At 45.6% G+C, this 13371-nt stretch overlaps 1 protein-coding gene across 1 annotated transcript in view; it reads right to left on the bottom strand.

The window, feature by feature from the left end:
• The window catches only part of efnb3b (ephrin-B3b), a 72252-nt gene extending 59267 nt beyond the window's left edge, over nt 1-12985 (bottom strand). Inside the window, exon 1 of the mRNA XM_034856549.1 lies at nt 11606-12985. Within this exon, the coding sequence (XP_034712440.1) occupies nt 11606-11754 (149 nt within the window). The 5' untranslated portion in view covers nt 11755-12985. The remainder of the gene's footprint in view (nt 1-11605) is intronic.
• Nucleotides 12986-13371: the final 386 nt, after the last annotated feature.

Here is a 13371-nt window from a genome sequence, read left to right as displayed (position 1 = left end):
CACACACACACACACACACACACACACACACACACACACACACACACACACACACACACACACACACACACACTATTCAGCATGCGAGGGCATCATGAGGCTACCAAAGCACTTAAACAAGACCTTGAGTGAATTCTTTTGTTCCAGCTAAGTACCACCATAATAGAGTTAGCTCGCCCATCACAGGAGTGATTACATTTAAGAGGAAACATAAGGAGAAAGCAAAGGTTTTGATTAAAAAGGAGATAATATAAAAAAATTACAGTTGAATTACAGCACTTAAGTGCAATAGCGGCTTGGTGTAGCTTCTCAGAAGCAGCTATGTTAAGGCTTTGAGCAATCAGATAATAACTGTAAAACCAGAGTACACACGTCAGACATTGGACGTGTTGCAGTGCTCAGCTGTGCACACACACGCCACACACATAAACAACGGCCACCCAGGACTGAGGCTGCAGATGGGCTTGGCCTAACTGGGACCAGTAGCTTTACTGAAACACACAAAATGGGGAACCGAATACAAACCCCACAGCAGCTGTGTGTGCTAGCTTGCAAGGACGCACATGGTTTTTCAAAAACCCAACACCACACAGCCAGAGAGTTATCAGTGCCACATAATGGAAATAAGCATCACATTTGCATGCACACACACATCCATGCACAAGGTACAGGAGTACAGAGTGACCCACAGTTGTGCCATCCATCCATCAACTGAAAACCAAAGAACACAAGAGAGGGACTGTCAAAAAAGAAGGCTTTTGTCCCATCTCTCTCCCCCCCCCCCCCCCCCCCCCCCCCCCCCCTTCCGCGCACCAGCATTCTTCTGGCTTGATGGTCTTTGTAGGGATGTAGGGAGAGAGGGAAGAAAGAAAGGAAGAAAGGAAGGTGCTCCATCTGTTTTTCCCCTCCCCTCCTGTGGCTCGGGACCTGCAACACAGCTGCACTCCAATGGAGAGCAAGAATGATAAAGAATAAGGGAGACAGAGAGATTTTTGGAAGGGAGGTTAGAGGACAGGATAGCTAATGAGGGAATGGCTTCCTGATTTACAGAGAATTTTGAGGGAGTGGTACATCTGCTCTTGCATGCGTGTGTGTGTGTCTCCGCAGGCCGAGTGCTGGCTCACAGTCCCTCCCAAATGACTTTGACACCGTAGTGATAGGCAATCATGATTATTCATCCTGTCTTCACTACAGAGGACCTATTTACTGCTCAACAGTGACGAGCCAATGAGAAGAAACAGAGACTACACATCAAAAACCACCCACCAAGAAGAAGAGAGACAAAAAAGGAAAAGATGAAAGCAATTTCAAAAAATAAAAAAGAAGGGAATACATTTCACTGTCTGCCAACTAGCTGTAACATGATAACGGCTTGGATATGCAGAGAGGGAAATGTACATTGGTGGTGGTGGTGAGGCTGCCAGCAAGAGGGAAAGTGAAAGAAAAGACAAAAGAAATGAAGGGTGGATTAGTGCGGAGAAGTGGACTGGTTTGACAGACGACGAGAGGGGAAAGAGTGCGTGTGGGAGAGTGTGAAGCCGCAGAGCAGAGTGTGTGTGAGGGCTTTCAGTGGAAGCGCTGGAGAAGGGGGGGTCTTTTGTTCACAGGGAGCAGAGGGAGGAGGGTGAAGTGAAGGAGGGAAAGTGAGAGAGTAGAAAAGGAGGAGTAGAAGGAAGAAGTGAGGGACATTCTACGGAGAGAGGGTGGGGGTGTACCCCTGAAGAAACTCAACCCCTCCACTTGGACTTTTTCCAACACAGAGCAATAACATTTTTCATCTGTGCATGCATGAGGATGTGTGAGTGTGTATATACAAGCCCTCCACTGTGTGCATGCATGCCTGCCAGTGAATACGAATGCTGGTGTGTGTTAACGCTGGCTGCAAGACATGAGGACAAAAGGCAAGAGAGAGAGAGAAAGAAAGAAAGAAAGAAAGAAAGGAGGGGGAAACTGCTAAAAAGCAGCTCTGTCTGCTTCATGCGCACACTGAGTGGTGTATTACAGCCATTGCCGGGGTATCAGATGATGGCATGAGGACGGGCAACAAAAAATCCTCTTTACCGCTTTTTCTATACAAGATGGTTCTTGTTAGAATGACTTGTCCTAGACAACAAAGCACGGCGCTGCACTACATACATACTGCAGAGAAACAACCATTTGGAGGCAGTAAGCTAGTCTACTTTCATGCTCGGCCTTAAATCATTGCTTCAGGTTAAAATACTTTTATCGGCCAAATGTCCGCGTTTTAGGAAGTAAGAGGAGCGGGCTTGTTTTTGTTTGACAACCATGCATTTTGGAGTTTATGCAATTCAGGTTTGAGAGAGTTCAGGAACCCGGGAGGCAGAATATTCTCGGTCCAAAGAGAACAATGTAAACCAACTGTTACCAAAGTGAGACTATACAGGACATTAACAATAAAGATATATAAGTGGATGTAAGTAGAGCATGCTATAATAAATATTTAATAAAGAATCAAACAAATTGTCATTTTTGCATTGCTGTCTGGTTAAAACAAACAGAGAATGTGTTAATTACTGAGGTTTAGGGGTGCCGGTAGATGGATTTTTAAATTTCAAAGACAGTCAGGCTCAATGTTTCCCCCTGTGTCCAGTCTTTATGCTAAGCTAAGATAATTGCCTCCTGGTTCCAGCTCCATACTTGACGCAAAGACATTGATCTCTCGGCAAGAAAGCAAATAGAGAGAAAAAGTCCCTACCCTTTAGGTGGAACACCCCCACTCCTATTTGGAAAAGAATATGCGCGCAGTAATTTTTGATCCCATTTGATTTGGTCCGTGAACTACATGTATAATGTTTGTCTTTTTAAAAGATCATTTTGCAAGTTAAGAGAGTGGCTCTGGCTGAGGCTACGATGCCTGTGTTTCCTACCAGGATGTACACACAGCAACGAGCAACAGGTCCCGCTTGTTCTCTTCTAATGGCCAGACGTAGGGATTATTACGTCTCTTAATATTTTTTCCCATTGTTCTGAAAAAACAAAGAGAAATGTGCCAAGGCAACAGCCATGTTGGTGTTGGTGATGTTGCAAAATTCTTTTTTAAATTAACAAACACGTGTAAATCGTGATCAAACAGGATCAAAATATTATTTGTCTCTTGGTCTACCACCAAAACAAAAATAAAGTTATATTAAAAATGTATATTTGTCTCTTGTCGTTAACTACCATATTCCTTCTGAAAACAGATCCCATGGGGGAAGGACGAAAGGGAGGGACTTGGCCTCTTAATAAGCAAATGACCCTAAATGCTAAACTGTTCCTTTAAGAGATGTACCATTGTTGCTTTTCCCTGTTTCTGTTCTCTTCCCGAGATCAGTGAAACATACCAGCAGGAAACCTTTAGACAGAAGTCTCCAGTGCTCAACCACAAGTAAGACGTTTTCAAATCGCAAAAGCATTTTAAACAGAAACACGTGCTTCTTTCCATATCTGAATGGGATCTCTACACACTGAGATACACTGACGACTTCCAGTGACCGTTAAGCTACCCCACATGAAGCCCAAACCTTTTACATCCAAAAGAATTCATCATAATCTTACATTTCCATCTTAATCGTGCATTGTTAATGTCAATCCTACTTAAGTTATGTCCAATGCAGAACCCAGGAAATGGAGCATGATTTTGATTTTCCCCTGCGCGGCTAGCCAAGGTCAGTTTCCCCACAGACTCTGACAACCATGGGCTAATGCCAAAGCCAGATGGACTACGCTCACTGTACGGTCTTTACCTCCTAATTAGAACTATGCTTATGTTCACATGTACACGCATGCGCTCAGACACACACACACACACACACACATGCACGCACGCAGCCTGGGAAAACAATAAAGGTGCTGGGCGTTAGTATTGGAAAATATTACAAAAGATCTGAGGTAGAGAAGTAGGCCTGTGCTCATATGGGGTAATAACTGTGTTTATTTATTAGTGTGCCAAGTTTCAAGATGATTGGCCATTAAAGCAGCAGGAGCAGAGCAGGACTAGGTTCCCTACCAAAGCCTGTTAACATGAGGATCATCTCTGACCCATTGTAAGTCAATGGGTTAAGATTATCTTAAGGCTAAGATGCTTTGGAGTAACAGGTCTCCACATCTCCCACACAGGAGACCAAACATCCACTGCAACAGCCAGAGGATCCACACCCCCTCCAACCACCCCCGACACAAATAAAAATCCATGTATTGTTTTTGTAGTCGAGCAGTGACTAGTTGCTCTACTTTGTTAGCAGGCTCCTTGCAGGCAGAGTGATTCATCTATGCTTACTTTTACTCTGTGAGTTTCTGCAAATCTCTGAATAACATCTCCTAATGCCAAAAATATAAATGTAAGATAAGATATTTAAAAGGCAAACACCACCTGGCTGTATCCACTTCCATCACTTCCAAAAGCAGCTACCATCTGTGTGCCTCGCATTTCTAGGTCCATTTCGTCGTTTGCTGATGTATTTTTTCTTATTCCCGACGTGACTTTGTGAGATTGTGTTCCACCTCAGCTACAATTGAGTAGAATTAAAAAGGAAAGCATCTCGGCAAACGTCAAGTTTAGCAGAATCAAAAAGTGAGGACTCCGACTTACTGACAGTCACACAGGCTGAAATCCATCAAAACCGAGGCAGAGACACCATTTGACTGTAGCCTCAATAGACTGAAATAAAACATGACTTCTGAATAAGACACTTATACTATCTGAGAACTACACGGGTGTTTTGCATTGCACTGTATTATCCCATTTTATTTGCCTACACACAACACATATGAAATAAATGGAAATTTCAACACTTCATCTGAAGTGCAATCAATTTTAAATATTGATTACACAGTGGAACAATGCAGCTAGCTTTTAAAAAGGGGAATTGATTCAGCTTTTGGCAAATTAAGTCCATTAAAACAATGCTCTGCTACGAGGCATTTGGCATTATTTCTGCCTCTGTTAGTACTGCAAACTGCATGTGAAGCACAACGTGTGTTCACAGCATCTCAGCTCATCACGTGAACTGTAGTAAATACAGAGAGGGGAAACAGCTGCCAGTCTCTTAATCGCTCCACGCTAAGTTGATCAAAGAGCTCATTCTGCCCCAAAACTCAATGAATTCCCTTAAAGCTTACCAGGTTTCAAGCTGGACTACACAGGGATAAATATTATGGGACGTGTCAGCAATGAGGAATGAGGGGCCGTCCTGCTTGTATGCGAGCAGGAAGCAGCTAGTCGTGGTGGTGACCTATAGATCATCAGTCACTCTCCCTGTCTGGGCTGTGTCCCATCAAGCCTGCACCACTGTCAAACCCGGCCCGCGCTCCCCAACCATCCATCTCTCTCTCCTAACTCGCCTCCCCACTTTGGCGTTCATGCTTTTTGTTTCTTCCTCTGACCCTTGTCTCTTCTATCTTTCCCTCATCTCACCCTGACAACACCCACTCCTCTTTACTGCCTTATGGCTCATATCGGTCGAAGATGTCCGCCAAAACCTTCAGCTGTGACAAGGCACAGCTGTCCCGACAGCAAACCCGCTCGTTAGTTTCTCTTGTGTAGAAACGATCTCTCTCTCTCTTTAACATTCAGTTGCAAAACCATTTTGGGCCGGCGTCCAAACAAAGCGCTGTGGTGACGTCCACTGGCAAGACGGCTAAAGGAGAGTGATGGAGTTTGAGTGCTGGTGAAAGTGACAGGGCTGAAAACTGGAATAAACTCTGGCTGCTAAAAGACTTGACTCGGAGAGATAAGGACAAAACATTTGTCTTTTGTTTTGCATTTCACAACTTCTGCATCCCCATGCGTAGGGCAATGCAAAAGAGGACTCCACCTTGTTGATTTAGGGGAGAGCAGGTGTGAAAAGTGTGGATAATGCGGGTTGCTGCACTGGAATCAAGATTTTTTCAACTTTAATTGGGGAAAAAACTTAAAACAAGTTGAATTTTTATTGGAATTTTTTTTATTACAGTGGCAGAATTCGGCCAGCAAAAAAGGCTTTACGACTCAATTACAGACAAAACCAGTGCAAGTGCACATGGCATGCATCGGAACAGCTTAGAGCTCGGAGATCCTGCTAACACACAATTTAGTATTCATGGCACAAACACACACATACCAGCACATCCTCTGTTTCAACCAGAATACACACACACACACACACTGACAACAATATCAACTCCCTCCAACTGCTATCCTGCAAGCGAGCCCAGCCCAATGTTGTGAAGATGTGCAGGGCAGCAGTAGAGCTGGGAGCCTCGTGATACTGAGCATAAACAAAGCTGAAGAGTAAGGAGGGGGGGAGAGAGGGATGGCAGGAGAGGAGGAAGAAGAGAGGGCTGGAACTACGAGACTGGAACGTGAGCAACAGAAAAGAGAGAGAAGGTGATGAGCAGTGTGTCGGAGGTTGCCGCTACATTGCACACCCGTCTGGCCTGTAATGTACACAAACACACAGACACACACACAAGTCCAAATGCTCCCAGGAGGATTCGATGATCTTGCTTAGGCAGGGTGTGCTGTGAAGCAAGCTAATGAAAGGCCAACATGTGTGCGTGTGTGTGAGTGTGTGTGTGTGTGTGTGCTGTCTGGCTTTGCTAAGGGGCCCTGGGTTCAGCCACCCAGGGCAATCTGCCCAGTGATGCTGGGACACATGTGACCTCTTTAGACCCGGGGCCTGGATTACTGTTACCACTACAACCGCTGCGATTGTGTGCACATTTGTGTGCATGTTTCCAGGGAAGAAAGTTGCTTGTTCCTGCATGGGTTCCAACGTTCTGAACTAGTTCAGCCAGCAGCACGCTTTTAATCTCCTTCATCCTAATCATCAGCACTTTTAACAATTACCAAAATCCCAAAGTTACTTCTAAAGCCCTGGGGACTAGGAAAGTAAATTAGTTCTTTAGCTAACCCCAGCATATTTACAACACCGCTTTATAGCTGTTATGTTGTGAATGTGCACTGCCCCTGCCAAATAAACTTATAATCGAGTGATAAAATAATGAATGAATTCCGAGTGGAACAACAATCTGTGACGCCTGCCAATTTCCTCACCTCTCCTGTGTGTTTGTGTTTTACAAAATATGTGTGTGCACGCACATCTGCCCTCCTGTGTTTACCGTGTGTTAAACGCTCACTTGCACATGCGACAAAGGAGATACATTAGGACCACACACTCTTTACATATGTTCGACATAGATGGGAGGGGAGGTCGAGCCCCCTGAGTGTCTTTTATATGTGTGTGTGTGTGTGTGTGTGTGTGTGTGTGTGTATGTGTGCAGGCGTCTGTTGAGAGAACATTCGACTGCAATAGATCCGTCTCTTCTTGTGTCTGTATTTTCTGCATACATGTGTGCACATCTGCCTGCTTGCAATGCCCAAAGAAACGGAATGAAAAAATGAAAAGAAATTCCGGCCTCGGGCCGGATTGGCTGCATTCTCCTTCTCCATTCCCTGGCCTTTCCATTCTGCCACATCAGCTGAAAGCTCTTTTCACAGCTCCTGTTGCTCTCAGCTCGTAAACTTACCCACTCTTCTTTTTCATCAAGGGAGAGGGAGGTAGGTGGAGAAAGGGAGTGAGGGAGAAGGGGGGACCGGGCGATGCATGCTTGCTTTGTTAACAGGCAGCTCAAACAATATATCTTATATTCTTATATTCTTCTTCTCTACATTTCTTCTCTTGTTTTTACACCTCCTCGCTCCTAAATTACATTAAAAAACTACCCAGTGGATTTTCTCTAATCATTTAGCCTAAGGATGCGTGTAGGCTTACCAGGCTCATGCTTACTTATCCACACGGCCCAGAAAAGCCTCGGTGCATGCATGCATTATTCATGAAGGGGAAAATTACAGGTGGGTTTTTATTCTGGGTGAAACCGGGTGTGGCGTGTCAAACACACAAACAATCGATAAACTGGTGGAATGCTGCTTCTTTGATAGGACACCCTGTTTGACCCACTAACACTCATTCCCCTCTCCCTCGCCGAGAAGATTTCCAGTGAGTTTTTTTTCTTTTTTTGGGGGGAGTCTGTTTTTTCTTTTTGGAGTTGAAACACTTAGCCCAGTTAGCTAGTCTTTTATCCGGCGCCAATTAGCCGGCGATTAATGAATTATTGAGGAACGGGAAAAGGGGGGGATTAAATTTTAATGTGGATCTTAGGGGGAATAGTTGTATTACAAGTCACCGCAAGCGCCGAGCAAGGAGACGCCCACCCTCAGCAGCCGTTTACAATAATCTACAGCCGTTTACTAAAGTATGGAAAGAGAGGAGAGGAAAAAAAAGAGGAAGAGAGAAACTGTGAGTGAAGCTGGAGGGAGGTTTTGGCCTTGAGAACAGACAGTGAAATCAAACTTGCAAAAGGGCCAAAAACTACACAACTCCATATGCTGTGATCAGAGCACTGACCAAAGCCAACATTCACTCTACTTGAATTCACTTTCTATGTGTGTCCACCAGTCTTTTTGTGTTTGTGTGTGTGTGTGTTTGTGTGTGTGTGTGTGTGTGTGTGACCCCTCCCCCCCCCCAACTCCTGAGCTGTAATGTAAGATTCGATCTTTCATTAGGGCGGCCGTGTAAGGCCGATAATAGGAGATGCTGAGCAAAAGATAATGTATGTCTGTGGGGGGGGGGGGGGTAGCTCTTCCCAAGGTGATCATTCGGGTTCAGTTCTCTCTTCCTCAAGCAGAACCTGTATTGGCACTTGAGACTTAACTGATATTGATTTACTTAGGGTTAGGACTGTCTACCCCCCTCTGCTCTCTCTCTACCACCCCTTCTGTTTCTCATTCACCTCCTGGCACCTGCCTCTGGATGTATTCCTCCCTGCACACCTCTGTCTCTTATCTTTCCAGCTGATGGAGCGGTCAATAACCGGGTGGATGTAGCACTTGATGGCCAAAAGCAGTCTCATACTTTACTGTAACTCACGTCAGCGACGAAAATTATATTTATCGGGATTTTTTGCAATGATTTTTATCACTTAAATATTTCCTGTTCGTACACGGCCGATGGTGACATACTGTATATACATTCATATCTGTACCACTTTACAAATGAAATAAATGTCAGACTGACATGTGATGTGCATTCTTCCTAGAAAACATTTAGTATTTAGAAATGTCTCATGATATATTGTCTCTAGAAGTGTATTATACATTTTTGTATTTGTTGATGAAGAAAATCAAAATTGCAATATAAATGGAATCTGCACCCACGTCTAGCAAAAGACTCGAATTGAAGCGGAGCCAACGCATATGACTCCTGCCCTACTACTTATGAAGTGTTCCAGGATTTAATCAGGTAGTGGAGTCCAAGGCATGAAGACCCTCCACTACACCCATAGGTGCCTCCTTCTCCTCTTCACCTCTGTCACTCACAGCCCTTGCATCACATCAGGAGCTGCTGTAGCGCTATAATTAGTCGCTGGATGTGACACATGTTTCCAATTTGCTACGTCTGGTCACTGCCCCGGAGGGGGGGGGATTGACGGAGCGAGGTAGAGACAGACGGGAAGTGACAGGAGGAAAAAAGGGCGAGATAGAGAGAAGAACAGAGATGGTGGAGGAAGCCGAGAGAGAAGGAGAACATTGAACTAAAGGCATCACGAGAGGACGAAAAATATAAGAGGTAAAAAGGCATGGAAAGAAAGCAAAGGAGAGAAAGAGAAAGAGCTGGAGGTTGCTCACATAGACGGAAAAAAGATGGGAAGAGAGGTGGAGTGAAGCTGCAGGTGGACGCTCTAGACTTCAAAGCAGAAGATCCAGCAAGAGGTCTGGGGGTTAACAACGTGACAGTCCATTTGCTACACAGACAAGATGTGAACCATACATGTGCTCCTGCACCTGATTGATACAGACTACTGCTTCTGCTCACTTTGCGCCTCATTTCAGAAGTACAAACCAGATGTGTGTGGGCTCAGGACTCTGTCTTTGGAAGATGCACACTATTTGGAAAAGCAGCGACTCTCACATGTTAGCCCAGGGCCAAAACCTATTCTGCCCCGAGGCAGCTGAAACTAAAGTACTCCTCCCGTCATGCAGAGACCGAGGAGAACCAAATACATGGAAGTGTGTAAAAGAGCCAAGAAAATAAACTGGAGGAATGACTAAGCTGATTAACTATGAATAGTAAGCTTCTTGAATAAGCTTCATAGTATACAATAGGCTTTGTATTTTCAATATATGAGTGAGCAAATCTGTGGAAAATGACTATGGAGTCTGGCATCAAAGCCACCACCCCTCTAATTGCCAGCCGGCCTGGCCCATTCACTAAGCCTTGACACCCACCTAACACTAAACTCCATTAGGAGGGAGACAATAGCGAGGAATCACCTGTAAAGGCCTCAAACGCCCGAGCTGTTAGCTTCTCAGTGGAAATCACCCTCCCGTGTCCAACTCTACTCCCTGTTGGGTGAATCCACCCACTGCTGACAAAAAGGCCTCATTAAGGGCTTCATGCCTGGCTCCACAGCGGGGGCCCATGTACAATCACATCTGTGGAGAGGGGAGGAACCGGGCAGGCCGTAGCCTACAGCACATGGGGACGCATTAAAAACCTGTTAGACTCTTTTTTTTTTAAAAGCCCCTGGCATGGGCGTGAGCAAGGCATGGCAAGGTAATCCTAAGGGAGTCTCAATTTGCTTTTGTAGTGTTTTTTTGCATTATAAAGTCAGACATGTAGGCCGACGTGACAGAAATGGGAGCTCCAGTGTTACCTTGAAGCTTATAGTTTGGTGGCTTCCCTGACTATTAAGATGAAAGATATTAAGTATCATATTTCCTGTCCCCCACACATACCTGGTGTCACTAAAATCCCTCCATCACCTCCATACAAGCCGACTTGTTATTCTCAGCCCCCCCCCCTCTCTCTCTGTCTCGCACCAGGCTCTATTCAGACACTGGGAAATTGACAGAGGTGTGAGAAAAGTGGTGTCGGTCGTTAAGGCCGGACGGCCGAGAGGTGTTTAAAATGACATTTCCTCCGCTAATGCCTGACACCTTCTCCAGAGGAAAGAAGAAGAAGAAAAAATGCAAATGAGCGTGGCCGAGCGAGCACGCAGGCTGTGAGAGAGGCCTGCGGGCCGGGGCCTGCACTCCAGTCAACGGTCATCCACCAACAGCAATTACAGCACCACGCACGCACACGCACACGTCTTTATTATGCGACACACTGCCTGCAGCTCCCAGGGACTTTACCAATAAGAACAACATCAGCTGGGTTAGCCACAATAGTCAATGCATGTATTTATCCAACTAAACCGTTTCTATTGAACCCATGTACTGCAAACAATAACTATGATCTGATATGATAAAAGTTCTTCGGGAAAGAAAGTGCAATAAATTGGCAATGTAATAAATTCCCTTGTGGAACTTCCTGGTGTTTTGAGTAGCCTGTGCCTTGTTGCATTACCAGGCACTTAGAGGTGCACTTAGAGTTACTCGCATTCATTACATGTTTTCTAAATCCCCTCTTCTCAGCCTGTCACACTTCCAACATGAAATTAAAGCAATTATTCTTTCTTTTTTTCTCTCTATCGTGGGCTGGAAACTTCAAGTTCAAACCTGCAATTAAGCGAGCTGTGCAATGCTGAGGTCTGCCTGCCTGGGAGGACTGCATGCTCCTACCTTTCGTTCAGAGAATTCCAGTAGATAGGCTCCATGTTGCTGGCCGCCGTCCCCAGTAAATCCAGTAAGAATATCAGCAGGATCCACAATCCAATCCCACTTCCTCGACACGCCATTTCAACCCTGACTCCCAGCATATGCAGCCACATTTAAAAAAAAGAAAAAGAAAAGAAACGGCCAATACTTTCAAAGCTTGTGGCGATGAGCTTCTCAAAACAATGGATGTGCGACTCCAGCCGACCAGGCTATAGGTAGAGGCAGTCAAAGTGTGGAGTGAAAGCCCGCTGTGTATAACCTCATGGATCCACAATTCTTCAAAAATGAACCGAATCAAACCAAAAGCAGACTCTGAAACGTGCAGGAGAGACTTGTTCAATCCGTGCGTCTGGATCTCCAAAAAACAACGGGTTTACTGCGCGTCCACGGCCGTTACTATTTCAGTGCCAATCCCATGACTTTCCCATTAATTTGTCATTAGTCCTCCTTGTTTCCAAAGCCGTGCTCCTCTGCTCAAATAGGCCTATAACTCCACTGAATCGATTTTTGGGAAATGTATCGCCACCCAAGAGCTATTTCTGTTGCCTTTCGGTGCGCCCTAATTGTCTTTCCCCGAACAATGTTCCCTTGTTCTCTGTGCCGACTCTGTGTGATTTCTCTCCCATTACCTTATTTTCTCGAAAGATCTGCCTTCCAACATGTCAGGATGGACTAAAAAAGAAATGTTGTCAGTCTGTTAGAAGGAAAACAGCCGATCACGGACCAAAAACTGTCAGGGTAAAGCGTCTAAAACGGGAAAGATGCCACTCGTGTCCACGGCTCCATCCTCATAAAGACATGTTGATGCTCGGTGGGCTTTAGTCCATGCGCATTGCAATCCGTATTCTCCTCTCTGTGAAACACACAGGTTCAGCACGGGTTGTAAATCCTTCAGTAACAGATTCGTCGGAAATTAAAACGAAATCCAAATCGATGAGTCAAACAATCAACAAGAAAACTGAGAGAAGCGACCCAAAGAGCTAGAAAAGCATCCCCACTCTCAGAATGGCGCAAAAGACCAACGCGAAACTTGTAAAGTGATTTAAAAAAAAAAAGGATAAGATGAGAGTTGGGAGCATCAGTCCCGGTTGGAAATTGACGCCTGTCTGATGTAGCGCATCATTTGGATTCGCTTCTCGGCCGGAGGAAAACGCCACATTCGTTATCTCATCCGTCTCTCTGCCTCAGAATCCCACTGTGTGACTCGGCCTAATGCTCGCATCACATTGACAGACCGACGGGCTTGTTTGAAAGGAGGAGGAGGGAAAAAGGGGACGTGGTTGAATGGGGGAAAAAAATCCCCATCCTCCGACTGGCAGGCAGGGCGCACTGACGGAGCGCAAATCTTCCAATCTTTCCGGTTGGGGGCGGTATCGAGTCCCTTTCAGCACCTCCTCTTTGAGTTTCAGGGGCCCCCCGACTCGGACCTCTGGACTCCTTGGCGCTCTATTCTGCCTCCTTGCAGACGCTGAAGACCCCCCCACCAACCCCCTCTCCACCAATCTCCAGACGCTCACCAACGTGCGAACCCCCCCCCCCCACCCCACCCCACCACCTTTGCTCAGCGCCTTCATAGAAGAGCAAGAGCGCCCTCAATGCGTTTAGTTGGCAACTTGGCATCACAGGTGGCACGGCGACAGGATCGTATTAAAATAATCCAGCTGGGATTTGAGGACATTACACTAAAGGCACAGCAAAGCTATAGGTCCCTATAGAAGACTTCAAGGTTT

This window comes from Etheostoma cragini, chromosome 19, assembly GCF_013103735.1.
Source record: "Etheostoma cragini isolate CJK2018 chromosome 19, CSU_Ecrag_1.0, whole genome shotgun sequence".
NCBI lineage: Eukaryota > Metazoa > Chordata > Actinopteri > Perciformes > Percidae > Etheostoma > Etheostoma cragini.
The sequence above is the reverse complement of the archived record's forward strand: the minus strand, read 5'-3'. Positions and strand labels throughout refer to the sequence as shown.